The following is a 19,642-nucleotide window of genomic DNA, read 5'->3' on the forward strand; positions in this document are numbered from 1 at the left end:
CCTCTTCCTTGTTGCCACTAGGGAATCAGCTTTGAGCTGCCCGCTAATACAAAGGGGGCCCATGGGGGAAGGTTTGTACTTCCTATCAATTCTTGGTATAAGGACTCTGTACTTGTCCGTGTCTTTGAGAACCTTCTTGGAGACCTTAATCATGGACCATATCAAGGGAAGGTATTGAACTGACCTCTGTTTTGGAGAGAGTCTCCATTAGGAAGTCTGTCTCCACCTCTGTGGTGTGCATTTCCTCCTTATGGTATTCAGCGCAAGCTGGATGACACTGTGGTAAGACAATTATCATCAGGCAGAGATAGCTTAGCTGGTATGGGTGGTTATATGTCTGTGTCTAGTAAGACCATGTTATTATCTTTCCCTGGGTCCGGGTTTTGTGGAAGTTCACCCTGTGAATCGGACTCGTGTGTAGTGACTATGACTCCCTACCTCTTCTTCTGCTAAATGTATGAAAGATGGGATTAAAATCAGATGGTCTGGGGCTTGTGGCCTTATGCTCCGTAGATACCCTCTTTGGAATTGTTTGAGGCATAGGAGTGTCCTGCCTTTTCCTTTTGTAAGACTTGTCCTTTATCATTTCCTCGCCTGTATGGCGCTTTCCCCTCAATTTCCTGAAGGTTTTTAAAAACATTTCCTTCGGAATCAGTGTCAAGTGTTTTAGATTGTTGTTTCTTTCCAAAATCCTGCGGGAGCACAGGGTTTTGGCATCGTAGTGGCCGATGCCAAAGCCTTTTTACAAAACCGAAGTGTGGCTGTGCTCTGCTACCTTATTCGGAGTCAATGTGATATTTGGCCCGGTAAAAATTGTGCTGACGACATATGTTTGCTCAGCTTTGCTCAGCTCCAGTGCCGATGGTTGGCGAGGTGTTGGTGCCAGGGTGTGTGCAGGAATAGCTTTTTTCAGTATTGAGTTCTGCTGTTTATCGGCTCCAGTCTTTTCCCTTTGGCCTGCCGCCTGATCAGGATTGAGTATGGACTCACCCTGTCTCGGCTTCGAGGCATGCTCTCGCTGTGGACCAGAACCCAAGGGCTGTGGTGCATCAAGGTGGGATGGGTACAAAAGGGTCTTTTTGGAGTGGGTCTTGCGTACTCACGGCCCTTGGAGTGGTCTTCATCCTTGCCCCGGCCCCAAAAGACTCAGGTGGTGTTGTAGCTCAGGTACCAATAAGGCTGGTTCCTCATTTGCCCCTTGTTGCTCAGAGTCGACATAGTGTGGAAAGCCTAAGATGGCACTCCCCTTCTGTCGGGGCCTCACATTCCTCTTTGTCTTCGACGACAAGAACATGTTGTTCCTCTTCTGGGGAGAAATCTGCTTTTACTGCTATTTCCACCTTATGGGCTAGCTGACGTTCTTGCCTGGAGCGGAGTATCTTTATTTTTTAACAGGTTACAGGCTGCGCAGTGCTGTTCTTTGTGTTCTGGCGAAAGGCAGAGATTGCAGACTTCATGGATGTCTTAACAGAGGTACTTTGCCCCACACTGAGGGAATTTACGGAGACGTCTGTCCTTTTAACCATCCATACCCGGAGCTGTTCATTCATTGGGTCCTGGAAGGGAGGTAAGATGACAGGGCGACTGTTAATCCTACAGAGTTCTGAGAAAAAAGAGAAAGACTTCACTCGTCGACAATGAGTTGATGTTTCTGATGAGGCTTTTCTGAGTAGTTAGGAGTCCAAGAAACTGGTAAGGCGCCGAAGTTGCACACTGCTCGGGCAAAATCCATCCAAACCTGATGGTGGAAAAAAATCAGTCTAACAGGAGCTGCTGCACAGGTGCACTGTTTTGATGAAGTGGAGACTCAACATCATACCACCAGCTAAACGACTTCCTCGAGGGAAAAACAACTTGTAATGGCTGAACCCCATAGTAGATGGCAGCAGTGTCCCTAGTATGTGTATCTGAAGCCAACACGTGCTACACGCTACGAGCCTAAACAATCTTTTGAAGGCACCATTCCCCACATTACCCTTCAGAGCTGGTTTCATGTCAGCCCTTTCTCATAATTAGATGGTTTTCTAATCAGCCTCAGGTTCCTGCTCATTATACGATGGACGGCTTTTGTCCCTATTCTGTGTTTGGCCCGCACCTGGAGTATAAACAATGCACAGTTACTTTTGATTGGCTAAGGCGTATCCTTCCACTACTGACGTTATGGAACTTTTTTTTAATGCCACTTGTTAAAGCAGTCAACAGGAATGCATATCTTGCTCTTCAGACTGTGTTTTTTCCTTTGCTTGCTCCCCCCCCCACTCTCTGTCTTGTTAAGAACATTGTGTCTTCTCTAACATGTGCATTCCCTTGCTTGAGTTAAATGTGTCAGTTAATCAAAAGTGAATACAGGCGATTAATGAAACTCACGCTTCACATAATTATAATTTGCAGTGTGATAATAACGTTTATTTTAATATATTCACAGTTTGCCATCATCCACTTTTTGAACTGCACAGAGCACCTCAGCCTTCAGTCTAGTGTGTTAAATTTGCATATCTTGCTAATGTTGTAAGGAAGTCCCTTCTGTTACTGAAAAATAAATGAGGCAAAGCCTGGACATGCCTAGATTAAACCAGGGAGTCATTTTGATGGATTTATTCTGAGCAAAAAACTGCCTGAAAAAAGGGGCAACTAGTAGACAGACTGGTTTTGAGAAGCTGCTTGGAGAGGTAAATGAAATGTTGTAACCCTGTAACTCACTCTACTCTGCTGTCCATCAAAGTGAATTAGGACGCTATTACTCTGTGTGTTGTAGAAAGACAGATAGGACTGGTGATAAAAACTAAATGGCAGAACATACCGTGCAACACTAGCACCACTGCCAAAAATGTTCAGGGGAAGAAAATAAAATATTTATTAACCTTTTGGAGCGGCTTTGAGCTTTAAGATTTTTCTAAATTCACATGCAGTGCACTATTCTGCAATCTTCTGGTTAGGTCTGCAATTGTCTCTAGTTTCTGTTTTTCCCCTTTGAGCGCTGTCAATCATTGGTGGGTAATGTCTATGTCTATGTCCTTGTGATATCAGATGTACATCACTGAAGGTCAGATGCATGATCACCACCTTCAGATTCTTTATTTCCCTTCTGGGGAATAGGTTTCCTATTTCAAGTAGGTCTATAGGCTTCCTGTTTGTCCTCCATGAACTTCTTTTTCCCTCCTAGGTCAAACTCACACCTCATTTCTGGGCAGGTGGGAAGGTCACATGTGAATCCAGAAAATGCTTCAAACAGCAAAACTACTCCTACAGGTAAAGAAGCCATTTTGTTTTGCAGCGTGAATGTTTTATGGATTCACAAGCTGTGCATTGATTGTGTAGCAGTATTTCCCCACTTGGAAGGTTGAGTTGAAGTGATTGTGTTTGTGAACGAGCGTCATAGTACTTTCTATCCCACCTATACATCTCTGTAAATATGAATGTCTATACCAACCTTATGTTGAGTCCTGAAAAAGGGATTATTCATATTGCTCCTCTTCCTCCTCCTTGTGGAAGAGTTCTTGCTACTTTCCATGTGGTTGAGGTATGCAAGTCTGTTCTGGCTTTGTATTTTTCTTCTCTGATCTTTCGGTCTCCTTGGTCTTTATGGAAATTCTGAAAGCTTTAGGAAAATCGTTTAACTCCTTCCTTTGGAACAATGGCATCTTGGCTTCAAGTTAATGTTTCTGCCTTTTGGCTTTGAGCTCCCACATCAGGAGTTGAGGGAGTGCTCTCTTCAGTGCTGAGGTTTCTTTCCCCCTGGACTATTTTTCCCTGTCTCAGTCCCGATCCTCTTTTGAAGTCGAGCCAGACTCTGAGGGTTTGCCCTGGACAGTGTCCCTGTGCTTGGACCGGTGGGGCTCTTTGTGTTTCCACTATCCTTTGATTAAGATAACTTTGATGTTGCAGATGTCTCGGAAAACTTTTGGTCTGAGGTTTTCAACTTGGGCCCATTGCAACCTGGTGGCATTGCAGGCATTTGTTTTTTAAGCTTTTTAAGGTTGTGTCCTTCTGCACCTTTCTCTGAAAATCCACCCTTTCACGGTTGATGACATTCTACTCTACATCAGAAATAGGCTCTATAGCACATATACTTTGGTTGTACTTGACCTGTAATTAGGTTTTACACCTTTAAGTTCTTCCAGATTCACATGCTTCACACACTCCTGCAATCTAGTGGTTGGATCCAGAAGTGTTTTTATTTTCCTCAAAACATTTGTTGGCTTGTGGGTGGAAGTCGACATAGGCGGAGGCCCTATGTGACATGGACCGTAATGCCACATACCCATATGCATGCCCACCAACTTAGATCATTTTTTCCCCTTTCACAAACCTTCCACAATGCGGAGGCGGGAGTGTCGCTTGGGAATCTAGAAGAGTTTCAAATTGCAAAACCATAATTACAGGGAAGTAATGTGTTTCTTTTGCAGAATGAAATCTCTTCTAGATTCACATGCTTTACACAGATTATGTAGCTGTATTACTTGCCTTGTGGTGGAGGGCAGGACACACAGTGGAATCAAAAATGTTCTTCAGCACAGCTGACCCACTTTCGCCTCTTTGCAGGAGCGTATATCTGCAGTCATATTTTGTGAAAGTACGCTGGCATGCCAGTGTGGCTGCCCTGCATATTTCTTGTATGGAGATGCTGGCTGTGAAAGTCATTGTAAGCTTTCTTTGGTGAGCAAAGGTTAGTTTGCTAGACAGTAACACAACTGGATCGTCTGTACAATCAGTCTAGAAATAGTGTTTCTTGTGTGCATGGGGTCTACTGTTGCTAAGAAGTGCCCTTGGTCTAGCAAAGGTATTTCATCCTATAGTGTTGTCATTTGAAATTTGTGTCTTTATGAGCCTGTTTACTAAACGCAGGTCTACAATAGCCTGCATGGCCAGATCTTGCTTTGGTTCAAGAAAGTAAAATGAGCCCACACCACGTTCTCTATAGCGTTCTTTGTCAGCAGCTCTTGGACCACTTTTTGCAGGTTCTGCGATTGGTCATTCCTATAATGCTGATGTTTTGGTGGCTTTATTAGTGATTTTTGTATGAAGTATATACAGTGACCCTGACAAATGATATTTACAACTTACTTGCCTGTGGGAAGTGCTTCCCAGTATTTGAAGAAATATTTTATTATCTCCCGTACAAGAGGATTGTGAGTGGGGTGAGGAAAGTTCAAGCCACTTAGAGGAGCCTGAGGCAGATCCTTTGGATTTTCTGCCTCTTGATTTACCTCTTCCTCAGAAGAGGAGCTGGAGTTGCTTTTGCTACTGCCCAAAGCTTGGAAACTGCCTGGCCCCCAGCTGATTCTCGCTCTGTGCGCCAAACAACTGCCTACCCTGTCCTCTCTTTTCTTGAAGGCTTCCTATTTTAAATGAAGGCCGAAAAATAGGAAGGGCCCCCATTACTTTTGCAGTTTCTTCACCTTCTTCATCTCCTCCATCGTTTGGTCCACTTCGGGGCAAAAGAGTCTTTTCCTGCGAAAGGCTTAATAATGATACTGGATTGCACCTCAGGCTTACAACCAGAGATGTGCAGCCACGCAGGTCTCCTCACGACCGCTCCCATTGCCAGCTGCCTACTTGCTGTGTCAGCAGTGTTGAAGGCTGGCTTAAGGCATGAGTTGGTGATGTTCTTTCCTTCCTCAATATTACTTTACTTTCTCTTATGGCACTTCTCAGGGAGGTGTAACATGAGGTTCACTATATCCTCCAAGTATTGGTGGGCATATCAATTCAATAGGGTGATGGAATTAGCAGATTGCCAGTGTGTAGCTCCAGCCCTCTCCATTTTCTTTGCTACTGCCTCCACACTTTTACCTTCTTTATCCAGTGGAGGTCCCAAAGATGGCGGGGACATGACTCTTTACGCCGCCATAGACAGAGTTAGCAAACATGGCTCTACATGGCCTTAGATATATTTGTGATCTTATGTTGAGGCCCCGTATTTATTTTCTTTGTGAGGTGTGACTGTCTTTGTTGTTGCTGGTTTAGAGAAAACCTCTGCCTTGATGACCAATACTGCAGAGCATGGGAAGCCTCTTGCAGGCTGGAGTTCGTGTTTCAAGGAGGAAGCAGTTCTCCTTTTTTACCTCCATTTTCATGCCAAAGGCGTTCACCACTGCTTCACAGACTAAGTGATAGGATTCTATCTCCTCTTGAGATGATTCTGCCTCAACTTCCTCCCAAAGCTTCTATCACCAGCTCATATGGGTCAACGCCAAAAAGACATTCCTACTCTTCCCCCCACATCTGTGTCCGTTTTTCTTTGAGTATTTCTTCCTGTTCTGTCGGTATGATGTCCTGTGTGGCTCTCCTAACCCCTACTGATCTTGCTTCCTTCAACTGAGTCATGGGTTCTTCATCAAGTTTTACATCTTGACTTTCAAGGCCTTATTCTTTCGCTCAACATCGCCAACTTTAAAAGTCTTAGCTTGCTCATGAACCCTTTCCTTCGAGAGCGCCCATCCCTCCTTCCCTCTCCATATTTGATCATCCTTAAAAGTAGAGACTATTCCTTTCGACATATCCTTATCAGTGAGTTTTTCTCTTCCGGTAAGATGGGAAGTTCCTTGCGCACCTTCGACTGCGTGTCTCTTTAGACCCAAGTATCTGTGTCTTGGGTGGGTGTGTCTCTGACGGCTGTCTTCTTTTAAAAAAAAAAAAAAAAAAAGTTTTTTGTGAGTATGTGGAACTGTGAGTTTAGGGTTTGTACAGTGTGTCTTTTCAACCTCTTACGACTGTTGTTTGACATCTTGGGTGTTACCCCTGAGGTTCTTGCACCGCTATCTCATCGTCAGAGAAACCGATCACCTCCATCAACAGAGCATCCGTCTTCTATTTCTCCATCCCTGACAAACCAACCATATCTGTACTTGCCCAGTGTTCTCAAAGGGTCTTATCTCTATGAACTATGGTCTCTGGTTTTAAATACCAGCACGGAATACAATGCTCCCCCTTCTGGTCTTGCGACACACAGAACATTCAGACTGGGTGTTTATTGTTGAGGGAAATCTTTTAGTGCCAGTTCGAACAAAACTTGAAGAATGTGCTTATACTCTAAAAGGGAGTAAAATAATCCCATGGATCCACTTTGACCAAAAGGCATTCTCCAAATGTCTATTCTTCATGACAACTTCCACCCACTCACTCCCCCAAAACAGTTCCCTCTATTGTCAAGCATCGATGCCCATTCTCCCAACCACTTTTCTTTGTTCTTCAAGGACTTCGACAACCTCTGGCGAAAAAGTGTCAGGAGCTGTACGATGCACCTCCACACCTAATGTTGGAAAAAAAGATTGTAAGGTGGTGGGCATTGCACAGAGGTAACGTAGGATTACGGTCGACGTCCCTTATAGAGGCTCGTGCTATGTCCACTCCTACCCACAAGCTGACAAAAGTTTTGAGGAAAACAAAGACCCTACCAGACCCAACCCCTGGATGGTGGGATTGTGCAAAGTATGTGAATCTAGAGGAGATTGTGTGCTGCAAAATGAAGGAATTATAGGGGAGTAAACAGCATGACGTACAAGAGAAATTTGGTGGCTTAACACTTCTAAGGCAAAATGTCTGCAGTTTACATTTTCTGTTTTTTTTTATTTTTTTATCTTTTTTTCTCTTCTCAAGTGTTTTTTTTAAGAACAGGATGAGGTCTTGAGTTCCATGGTATTCCCCTTGCACCAGGTCTGTGGCTAAATGCAAGTCTCTCACCAGTCAATAAATGTTAACTTTACTATGTACACGTATGTCAAAATCACAAAGTATTTGCCAGGGTCAGTTACCTTCTCTCCTAAAAAATTAGCATGCACACAGAATGCTTCACAATGAGTGAAGTTCAGCCACATTAGATCAATACCTTGCACAAATGTAAAATCCTTTACAGACCAGAGATAACTGCTCTAGCGACCGCAGATCCAAATCACTAGAAACCACCCATCGGAAAATGTACATGAGGACCTCCAGAGGAAGCGCTGTAAATAAGAGATTTTTCATAAATTAGCATAGAACACTGCAGTAAAGATTCTGCATTTCTGATTTTTAAAGGGATGTTCACAGCATAGTATTCTAGTATAGGAAACAGGGGAAAACGTTTCTTAACTAACCTTTAAAATGTAGGCCTCAACACAAATATTTCACAACTTTACAAAGTTAGTGCACGTCCCATAGGTGTTAATAAATAAAAAGGAGACTTGGACACCTTTATAGAAAATATTTTAAATGGGTATGGTGTTGGTGGTGAACATATGCACAGTAAAGAAAAGATCATGGAGACAGATATAGATATGTAATCGATAATCTAGATAAAGAAGTGCATTACGTCTTGCAATTGTGGTGTAATATTGTACTAGTAGTTTGTCAAGCTTTCCAGATGTTTGAACAGCTAACTACAAACTGTTGCTACATATATGAGGTCATTTGTGTCCTTGCAACTGTGCTTTAGCATACAAAAAGCGGATCATACAATTATAAGGAAAACGTCACTTACCCAGTGTACATCTGTTCGTGGCATGTTGCGCTGCAGATTCACATGCTGTGCACTGTACCTGCCATCTAGTGTTGGGCTCGGAGTGTTACAAGTTGTTTTTCTTCGAAGAAGTCTTTTCGAGTCACGGGACCGAGTGACTCCTCCCTTTCGGCTCCATTGCGCATGGGCATCGACTCCATCTTAGAATGCTTTCCCCGCATAGGGTGAGGTAGAAGTGGTAGAATGAGGATACTAAAGATGTCCATGCAATGGAATAGATATGTATGTACATAGTTTGTGGTAAAGAAATATTTATTTACATATATACAATTTAAATGCAACTTAAACGGCTACAGGCTACCGGGGAGGTGGGAGGGCGCATGTGAATCTGCAGCGCAACATGCCACGAACAGATGTACACTGGGTAAATTACATTTTCCGTTCGATGGCATGTGTAGCTGCATAGACTACAAAGCAGTAATCCTCCCCAAAGTGGTGGTCAGCCTGTAGGAGTTCAAGTTGTTTGAAATAATGTTCTTAGTACAGCCTGTCCTACTTTGGCTTGTTGTGTTGCTAACACATCTACACAGTAATGTTTAGTAAAGGTATAAGGTGTAGACCAAGTGGCTGCCTTACAGATCTCTGTCATTGGTATATTACCTAGAAAGGCCATTGTTGCTCCTTTCTTTCTAGTGGAGTGTGCCTTTGGTGTAATGGGTAAGTCTCTTTTAGCTTTGGAGGTAACAGGTTTGAATGCATTTGACTATCCATCTGGCTATGCCCTGTTTGGATATAGGGTTACCAGCATGGGATTTTTGGAAAGCAACAAACAATTGCTTAGTTTTACTAAATTATTTTGTTCTATCTAGGTAATACATTAGTGCTCTTTTTATGTCCAATGTATGCAGTCCTCTTTCTGCTACCGAGTCTGGTTGTGGGAAGAAGACTGGGAGCTCTACTGTTTGGTTTAGATGAAACGGTGAAATGACTTTTGGTAAAAATTTCAGATTTGTATGAATAACCACTTTATGTTTGTGTATTTTTATAAAGGGTTCTTCGATAGTAAACGCCTGTATTTCGCTAACTCTTCGTTGTGAAGTGATGGCTATTAGAAAAGCTACCTTCCAAGTTAAGAATTGGATTTGGCAAGAATGCATGGGTTCAAAAGGTGGGCCCATGAATCGTGTAAGTACAATATTAAGATTCCACAAGAGTACTGGTGGGGTTCTTGGCGGTATGATCCTTTTTAGTCCTTCCATAAAGGTTTTAATAACTGGGATTCTAAAAAGTGACTTTGTATGTTTAATCTGCAGGTAAGCAGAGATTGCAGTGAGATTAATTTTGATGGAAGAAAAAGCGAGATTTGCTTTTTGTAGGTGTAGTAAGTAACTCACAATGTTTTGTATGGAGGCCTCTAACGGTGTGAATTGGTTTGCTTGGCAGTAGAAAACAAACCTTTTCCATTTATTAGCATAACAATGCCTTTCTGTCGGTTTTCTTGCCTGTTTAATGACTTCCATAGACTCATTTGAAAGGTTTAGATAGCCAAATTCTAAGACTTCAGGAGCCAAATTGCTAGGTTGAGCGATGCTGGATTGGGGTGTCTGATCTGTTTGTGTTGTGTTAACAGATCTGGTCTGTTTAGGAGTTTGATTTGAGGTACTACTGAGAAGTCCAACAGTATGGTGTATCACGGTTGGCAAGCCCACGTTAGTGCTATGAGTATTAGTTTGAGTTTGTTTTGACTCTATTTGTTGACTAGGAAAGGAATGAGTGGGAGAGGGGGAAAAGCGTAAGCAAATATCCCTGAACAACTGATCCATAGAGCATTGCCCTTGGAGTGAGGTTGTGGGTACCTGGATGCGAAGTTTTGGCATTTTGTGTTTTGTTGCAAACAGATCTATATCTGGTGTCCCCCAGCGGTAGAAGTACTCTTGTAGAATCTGGGGATGTATTTCCCACTCGTGAATTTGTTGGTGATCTCGACTGAGATTGTCGGCTAACTGATTGTGAATGCCTGGTATATATTGCGCTATCAGGCGAATGTTGTTGTGAATTGCCCAATGCCAAATTGTTTGTGCTAGGAGGCATAGTTGTGACAAGTGTGTCCCCCCCGTTTGTTTAGATAGTACATTGTTGTCATATTGTCTGTTTTGACAAGAATGTGTTGGTGGACTAGAAGGGGTTGAAAAACATTTAGTGCTAGGGAGACCGCTAGTAGTTCTAAGTGATTTATGTGAAGTTGTTTTTGTTGATTGTCCCATTGACCTTGTATATTGTGATTGTTGAGGTGTGTTCCCCACCCAATCATGGAAGCGTCTGTTGTAATAATGGCGTGAGGCACTGGGTCTTGAAATGGCCGCCCTTTGTTTAAATTTACAGGGTTCCACCATTGAAGCGAAGAGTGTGTTTGGCGGTCTATCAACACTAGATCTTGAAGTTGACCCTGTGCCTGCGTCCATTGTTTTGCTAGGCACTGTTGTAAGGGCCGCATGTGTAGCCGTGCATTTGGGACAATAGCGATGCATGAGGACATCATGCCTAGTAGTTTCATTACAAACCTGACTGTGTACTGTTTGTTTGGTTGTATGCTTGACACTATATTTTGAAACGATTGAACTCTTTGTGGGATTGGAGTGGCAATTGCTTTTTGCGTGTTGAGGGTGGCTCCCAAGTATTGTTATATTTGGGATGGTTGCAAGTGAGATTTTTGGTAATTTATAGAAAACCCTAGTTTGTGTAGAGTATCTATTACATATTGCGTGTGACTTTGACACCGGTGTTGAGTGTTGAGTTTTATTAGCCAATCGTCGAGGTATGGGAATATATGCATGTGATGTCTCCTTATATGAGCTGCTACTACAGCAAGGCATTTTGTAAATACTCTGGGTGCTGTTGTTATCCCGAAGGGCAATCCTTTGAATTGGTAATGTTTGCCCTGTATGACAAATCTGAGGTATTTCCTGTGAGATGGGTGGATGGGTATGTGGAAATATGCATCCTTTAAATCAAGTGTTGCCATGTATTCTTATTGTTTAGCAAGGGAACTACGTCTTGTAGTGTGACCGTGTGGAAATGATCTGATTTGATGAAGAGGTTTAACGTCCTGAGATATAGAATTGGTCTTAGTGTTTTGTCTTTTTTGGGAATAAGAAAATATAGTGAGTAAATCCCTGTTCCTTTTTGATGGTGTGGTACTAGATCTATGTCTTGTTTTGTTAATAGTGCTTGAACCTCTATTTGTAGTAGGTCTAGATGTTGTGCTGACAGTTTGTGCGTCCTTGGGGGAAATGTGTGAACTCTACGCAGTAACCATGTTGGATTATTGATAGAACCCATGTGTCCGTGGTTGTGTCTGACCAATGTTTGTGGTATTTTGTTCCCCCCACTGGTGATGTGTGTTGGGGAAGTGTGACATTTAAGTCACTGCTTGTTACTGGGGGTCTGCTTGGCAGGCTGAAATTTTCCCCTTGCTCTTGGGTATTGTCCCCTGAATGAACCACGAAACCCCCCTCTCTGATATTGAGACAGGTAGGTGGGTTTTGTTTGGGAGGCGAATGGCTCTGAGGGTTGCTGTCTAAACCCTCCCCTAAACTGTGGCTTCCTAATTGTTCCCCTATACTGGGAAGAGTAGAGCGCGCCCATGGCTTTGGCTTTGGCTGTGTCTGTGTCCTTCTTCATTTTTTCTATTGCAGTGTACACCTCCGGCCCAAATAGTTGCAGCTGGTTGAACGGCATGTTTAATACTGCTTGCTGTATTTCTGGTTTGAAACCAGAACTGCGTAGCCATGCATGCCTCCTGATGGTAACTGCTGTGTTTACAGTTCGTGCTGCTGTATCAGCAGAGTCCAGTGCAGAACAGATCTGGTTGTTGGAGATGGCCTGTCCCTCCTCCACCACCTGTTGAGCCGTTTTTGATGTTCCTTTGGTAAATGCTGAATAATATTGTGTATTTCGTCCCAATGTGCTCGGTCGTAACAGGCACGGAGGGCAGGTTAATTGGCGATACACCACTGGTTGGCCACTTGCGACGCCACTCTTTTCCCTGCTGCGTCGAATTTACGGCTTTCTTTATCATGGGGTGGCGCATCCCCTGACGATTGTGAATTTGCCCGCTTTGCGGCTCCCACTACACCAGAGTCCAGAGGGAGCTGCTGTGTAATGAACTCCTGAAGTGCAAAATTGCCAACAGATGGACCTTTACTGAACTATGAGAGACCTGAATGTGCCAGAAGTAACACGTATGGTAAGATGTGTTCCAGTGGAACAGAAATTAATATATACTATTTTTACAGCACAATATGCATAAGCATGTCTATTGGACTTTATAAGTTGCATTAGCTAAAATGGTCCTGCAATCTTGTGAAAAATGTAGATGATTGAATTCACTGTACTGAGAAGCCAGGCAGAAAAAGTAAGAAAACTTGGTGTTGGGTGAACGACTTGATCCTTGTTCATTCTCAACAGATTTGGTACTGTTCTAAGAAGTAGGAGAATTAGCTCTGTGAACCAACATTGTCGTAGCCAGGCTGGGACTACAAGAATAATGCAACATGGCATAGTTCTCCATTTATCATTTTTTGCAATAGGGGTGGTGGGGTAAATACATTACTGAATATTCCTATCAAAATAAAAGTATTTCCCCAAGACTAGGGATGAGCGATAATCACAGAGTTTCACTCCGCAGAATAACATGAAAACTCCACACAGATCCATGCGGGCAGAAATCGCCACATTGTGCTGATTTTTAGTGCAGGGAGCCCATTCGGCGCTGAGAAATTAGCATGAACGGCACCACACAGTGCACCAGTAGGCACTGATGCTCAAGTTGCTTCTGCTGCCGCTCAAGTAGATTTTCTACTTAAGAGGCAGCTTTCTCACCACGGTCACTGCGGCTCATGACTTTGAGGTGAGGAAAATCACACGGGTGCCTCCCTCGCACCCCAAAATCGTGCTATTTATCGTTGGTGAACCGTGCAGGACAAAAAGCTCTGCCATGCAGCGGTTGGCTGAAACTCCATGTTTACAAGCGTAAAACTGAGCGGCCAAAATTCCACCAAGCCAGACAGCGGAGTGGAATTTATCGGCCACTCCTACCAAAGACCCTCTGTGAGGAGATCTGCTTGCAAAATATTCAAACTTACAATTTAGATGTGTCACAAACAGGTCCATTCTTGGGTTCTCCAAGGTCTGAAAAATGTTTAGTTGACGTTGGCCTAATTCCCATTTGTGGCAGTCTTCTCTTCTCCAGATATAGAGAGTCTGCTTACTGATAGTTCATACTGAAATGTGTTGTTTCACTTTCAGTTTTATCTGGTAATGTAAACCCTGTTTCTATATCTTCTGGGCTTCTGTTGACAACAGACATGACCTTGTTCCACCAGCTTGTTCACGTCAAAAACACTGTGGCCATATGGTTTTAAATAACAAGCGCTGATAAACGTATTATCCTTGGGAGAATGACATAAGGAACTAGTGCAAATGCCCTTTACTCCAAAAGATATAAATGCCATTTGGGTATGTGGGATGATCATTTTCCATGAACCTCTAGATCCGGTAAATGTGTCCCCACCCTCCTAGAAATGCAGCTGTGGTCACTTGAAAACGTTACACCCAACACAATATATTGCTTCTCTTTATCCACCACCACGTGGCATGTTTCATCTTAAGGGTGATGTGAATAATGCCTTTAAACAATCTCTGGCTTTGACTTCAATGTCTGTTTTCTCTTGAAATGGCCTGAAGTGCAGTTGACTTTGGGGTACGAGGAAAATGCAGGAAGAGAGCATTCCTAGGAATTATTTTAACACTGATAATGCTTTATTTTCTAATGTTCACAATGTTTAAGAGGAGTCCTATCCAAGGTTGGCGCAAAACCTCCTGGCAGAGGGAGCGGTCTTTGTTCACCTCCTTTGAGAGGATTTCTTTGGCTGAGTCTGAGCTAATTATTCAGAAAGTTAGATCAGGCTTTCCTCTAGACACGTGCCCAACCCACATTTTGTCTCAGGCTGCTACCTTATTTGATTTGCAAATAAACTGCTTATTCAGCCTATGTTTGGAGATTGGAATGCTGCCATTAGTATGGAAAAAGGCCCTGGTGGTGCCACTTCTGGAAAAACCTAATGCAGATTCTTCTATCCTGCACAAATACAGACCCATTTCTTAACTTTCTGCACTGGGGAAAATGCTAGAATCACTAGTAAACGGTTCCAATAGACACACTGAAAGGAACAACATCCTTCACTCTACTTAATCCCGATTTAGCACAGAGTCTGCTCTTCTGGAAGTTACAGAATTTATCAGATGCAACCTTGATTTTTTAAAACAATTGGTAGTTATGTTCGATTTGTCCACCGCATTTGATATGGTACCCCATGACATCCTTCTGTAGAGACTGTATATAAGCGGTATCGTGGGAAAAGCTTGGAGTTGGCTCTTACATGCATCTGTCTCCCTATAACTCCCACTACAAAGAAATGAGATGTGAGGACCTGCAAGGGTCAGCGCTCAGCCCCACTCTCTTAAATATCTACTTGGCTCCGCTGGCCCTCATTTTTCAATCTTTGGGCTTCAACACTATCTTATGCAGACAGTACTCAGTGATGCTCGAATTTCAACATCGAGATGACATAATGGTTGGCAACTTTCTGGGATGTCTTTCAGCGGTAGCAAGCTAGATGCACAGCAGCTTAGCTCCAAAATGTGTAATACTTTTCTTTGGGGACTGTTCCCCCTTAGATACATGTAGACTATGGTCTACTGAGTTTAATGTAGCCCCTCTTCCTACATCTGCAGCCAAAAACCTATGGGTTCAACTTGACGCAGCCCTATCTTTTAATCATGAATGCAGATTATTGCTGCCATTTTCTTTTCTTAAATCACAAAGAAATACGATAAAATACCTTACAGTGGTCACCCAGAAAGACACTGGGCATACCTTGATTGATTACATCCAGACTGGGCTCTGCCAAAGTTATTCATTCAGGAGCTTCCACAGAGCAGACAGGGTACATTGAGTGTAGAATGGCGCAGCTCTAAATCAGAATCCATTTATCAGGGTTTAAAGCAGCTGCACTGGTTACCCATTAAGCATAGAATAAAGTATAAAGCGCTAATGATTACCTATAGGGCTTTTCACAATGAGGTCCCTCCTACAATCAGAAAAAAATATCCTCCATAGGGTCCTTTGCTCTTCTAATCAAAACCTCTTATGCATTGTTAGGGTCCAAAGAGCCAGAGGAGGGGGTAGATAATTCTCTTTTTGAGCACCTAGCTTCTTAACCGGAACATCTTCGAATAATTCCCACAGAAACTATACATCCCAGAACAACAAAGTCCTTTAAGGCAATATGGTGTTCCTCCCTTTCTAACTCAGCCGAGTGCCCGGATGCCTCTTTGGAAGCAGCTGTTCATGCTTTACAAATTATTTGTCATTCATTTGTTCAAGAGGGAGGCCTCGAAGTTTATTACTCTTTGGAATCTTTCTTCTAAGGAGAAGGCCTTGCATGAGATATTCCAGTAGCGTCCCTAAAAAGATTGTCTGCCTTCCTGGTTATATATAATATTTATTTTTGTTCAGTGCTAAACCTTGTTTTCTGTACAACTGGAGACATGTCTTTATAGGTTCCTTCATTTGTGAGATGAAGGACCCCTCAGAATCCAGTTGTCCACAAAGGGAAAAAAGGGAGCCTTTTCTCCTTAGTTAAGCCACAACAGGAGCCATACATTTGGGGAAACTTTAAAGTACAGACTTAAGTCTAAAAGACAGAACCTTGGTAATGGCAACTGTAAGGAAATGCCTCCTTGGCATGGTTACCCCCTGATTGTTTGCCTTTGCTGATGCCAAGTTAAGATTTGAAAGTGTGCTGAGGCCTGCTAACCAGGCCCCGTCACCAATGTTCTTTCCCTAAAACTGTACCTTTGTCTCCACAATTGGCACACCCTGGCATTCAGGTAAGTCCCTTGTAACTGGTACCCCTGGTAACAGAGGGCCCTGACGCCAGGGAAGGTCTCTAAGTGCTGCAGCATGTCTTATGCCACCCTAGGGACCCCTCACTCAGCACAGACACACTGCTTACCAGCTTGTGTGTGCTGGTGGGGAGAAAATGACTACGTCGACATGAAACTCCCCTCAGGGTGCCATGCCAACCTCACACTGCCTGTGGCATAAGTAAGTCACCCCTCTAGCAGGCCTTACAGCCCTAAGGCAGGGTGCACTATACCACAGGTGAGGGCATAGGTGCATGAGCACTATGCCCCTACAGTGTCTAAGCAAAACCTTAGACATTGTAAGTGCAGGGTAGCCATAAGAGTATATGGTCTGGGAGTCTGTCATACACGAACTCCACAGCACCATAATGGCTACACTGAAAACTGGGGAGTTTGGTATCAAACTCCTCAGCACAATAAATGCACATTGATGCTAGTGTACATTTTATTGTGAAATACACACAGAGGGCATCTTAGAGATGCCCCCTGAAAACATACCTGACTTCCAGTGTGGGCTGACTAGTTTTAGCAGCCTGCCACACACCAGACATGTTGCTGGCCACATGGGGAGCGTGCCTTTATCACTCTGTGGCCAGTAACAAAGCCTGTACTGGGTGGAGGTGCTTCTCGACTCCCCCCGCAGGAACTGTAACACCTGCCGGTGAGCCTCAAAGGCTCACTCACTTTGTTACAGCACCACATGGCATCCCAGCTAGTGGAGATGCCCGCCCCAGGCCACTGCCCCTACTTTTGGCGGCAAGGCTGGAGGAGATAATGAGAAAAACAAGAGGAGTCACTGGCCAGTCAGGACAACCCCTAAGGTGTCCTGAGCTGAGGTGACTCTGACTTTTAGAAATCCTCCATCTTGCAGATGGAGGATTCCCCCAATAGGATTAGGGATGTGCCCCTCTCCCCACAGGGAGGAGGCACAAAGAGGGTGTAGCCACCCTCAGGGCTAGCAGCCATTGGCTACTAACCTCCCAGACCTAAACACACCCCTAAATTGAGTATTTAGGGGCCCCCAGAACCTAGGAAGATAAATTCCTGCAACCTGAAGACGAAGAAGGACTGATGACCTGAAGCCCTGCAGAGAAGACGGAGACACCAACTGCTTTGGCCCCAGCCCTACCAGCCTGTCTCCCCACTTCAAGAAAAAGAAAAACTGCAACAGCGACGCGTCCCCCAGGGTCCAGCGACCTCTGAAGCCTCAGAGGACTACCCTGCATCTAAAAGGACCAAGAAGCTCCCGAGGACAGCGGCCCTGTTCCACAAAGACTGCAACTTTGCAACAAAGAAGCAACTTTTAAAGACCACACGTTTCCCGCCGGAAGCTCAAGACTTTCCACTCTGCATCAGAGGCCCCCGGCTCGACCTGCGGAAAACTAACTCTACAGGGAGGACTCCCTGGCGACTGCGAGCCCATGAGTAGCCAGAGTTGACCCCCCCTGAACTCCCACAGCGATGCCTGCAGAGGGAATCCAGAGGCTCCCCCTGACCGTGACTGCCTTCTTCAAGGAACCCGACGCCTGGTAAAGACACTGCACCCGCAACCCCCAGGACCTTTGCCTGCCTGCATCGCTGAAGAGACCCCTGGGTCTCCCATTGAATCCTATTGCAAACCCGACACCTGTTTGCACTCTGCACCCCGCCGTCCCTGTGCCACTGAGGGTGTACTTTCTGTGCCTGCTTGTGTCCCCCCCAGTGCCTTACAAACCCCCCCCCCCCCGGTCTGCCCTCCGAAGTCGCGGGTACTTACCTGCTGGCAGACTGGTACCAGGGCACCCGTATTTCCATTGAAGCCTATGCATTTTGGGCACCACTTTGACCTCTGCACCTGACCGGCCCTGAGCTGCTGGTGTGGTAACTTTGTGGTTGCCTTGAACCCCCCCCCCCAACGGTGGGCTACCTTGGACCCAACTTTGAACCCTGTAAGTGTTTTACTTGCCTGTGAACCTAACAAATACTTACCTCCCCCAGGAACTGTTGATTTTTGCACTGTGTCCAATTTTAAAATAGCTTATTACCATTTTCGCCACAACTGTACATGCTATTGTGATGATTCAAAGTTCCTAAGATACCTGGGTGAAATACCTTTCATTTGAAGTATTGTTTGTAAATCTTGAACCTGTGGTTCTTAAAATAAACTAAGAAAAGATATTTTTCTATATAAAATCCTATTGGCCTGGAATTGTCTGAGTGTGTGTTCCTCATTTATTGCCAGTGTGTGCAACAAATGCTTAACACTACCCTCTGATAAGCCTACTGCTCGACCACACTACCACAAAACTGAGCATTAGAATTATCTCTTTTTGCCACACTCTTACCTCTAAGGGGAACCCTTGGACTCTGTGCATGCTATTTCTTACTTTGAAATAGTACATACAGAGCCAGCCTCCTACAGCAACCAGCCACCTAAAACCTCAAATATTTTTAATGCTTTGGATGGACTGGAATATGAACGTAAGCATCCTGGAGATGTAGTCATGTCATGAAATCCCCCTAGTTTAGCATTTGGAGGATTTCCTCTACCCTAACCATGCAAAAGGATTTTTGTTTCAGGAATTTGTTTAGCTGTCGAAGATCAAGTATTTGTCTCTGTTGACCTGATTTTTTCTAGATTAAAAAGAACCCTGAATAGAAGCCAATATTGCAGTGATTGTATAGAACTTCTTCCATGGCTTCTTTTTGCAGAACTGAAAGAATCTCAGACAGTAACAGATGAAGATGTTGATGCGACCTCCTCCGAGGTGGATTTCCAGTAGGTTTTTGAACAAACTGTAAGGTGTGCCATGTTGAATATAACCAAACAAACACAAATGATGGAAGGAATGCAGAACCAATCAAACCTTCACCCCCAATCACAGATCTGGGTTTAATCCATCAATTCTTTTGCACACCATGCCACCCCAGTTTAGACCCAGCCATATGCAAATCAGTCTTGACCCTGTTCCGCATGGGAACAGTCCAGCTCGAACTGCCAGGCCAAGTCCTCCCTAGACCAGAAAACAAGCATCCTTCAACTGGTTTCAGGGTATTACCCTTCATCAGCCAAGCCAGCTTGAATCCAGTGGCATAGTGAGCCTGGGACCCATGTCAGGGCACACCCGGCACACTTAGGGCACCAACTGCAAACAGCAACAGCAAACGTGAGGTAAGAAATCTGAGGTATGGTGACACTCGAGTGGAGGAGTGCTTTAGGAGCTGCTTCCTGATTGG

At 44.1% G+C, this 19,642-nt stretch overlaps 1 protein-coding gene across 3 annotated transcripts in view; it reads right to left on the reverse strand.

The window, feature by feature from the left end:
- Positions 1-19,642, reverse strand: part of FBXO9 (F-box protein 9) — a 343,828-nt gene that overhangs the window by 187,751 nt on the left and 136,435 nt on the right. For all 3 annotated transcript variants that reach the window (XM_069235799.1, XM_069235800.1, XM_069235801.1), the window contains one exon: positions 7,829-7,943. In XM_069235799.1, the coding sequence (XP_069091900.1) occupies positions 7,829-7,943 (115 nt within the window). The remainder of the gene's footprint in view (positions 1-7,828; positions 7,944-19,642) is intronic.

This window comes from Pleurodeles waltl, chromosome 5 (genome assembly GCF_031143425.1).
Source record: "Pleurodeles waltl isolate 20211129_DDA chromosome 5, aPleWal1.hap1.20221129, whole genome shotgun sequence".
NCBI lineage: Eukaryota > Metazoa > Chordata > Amphibia > Caudata > Salamandridae > Pleurodeles > Pleurodeles waltl.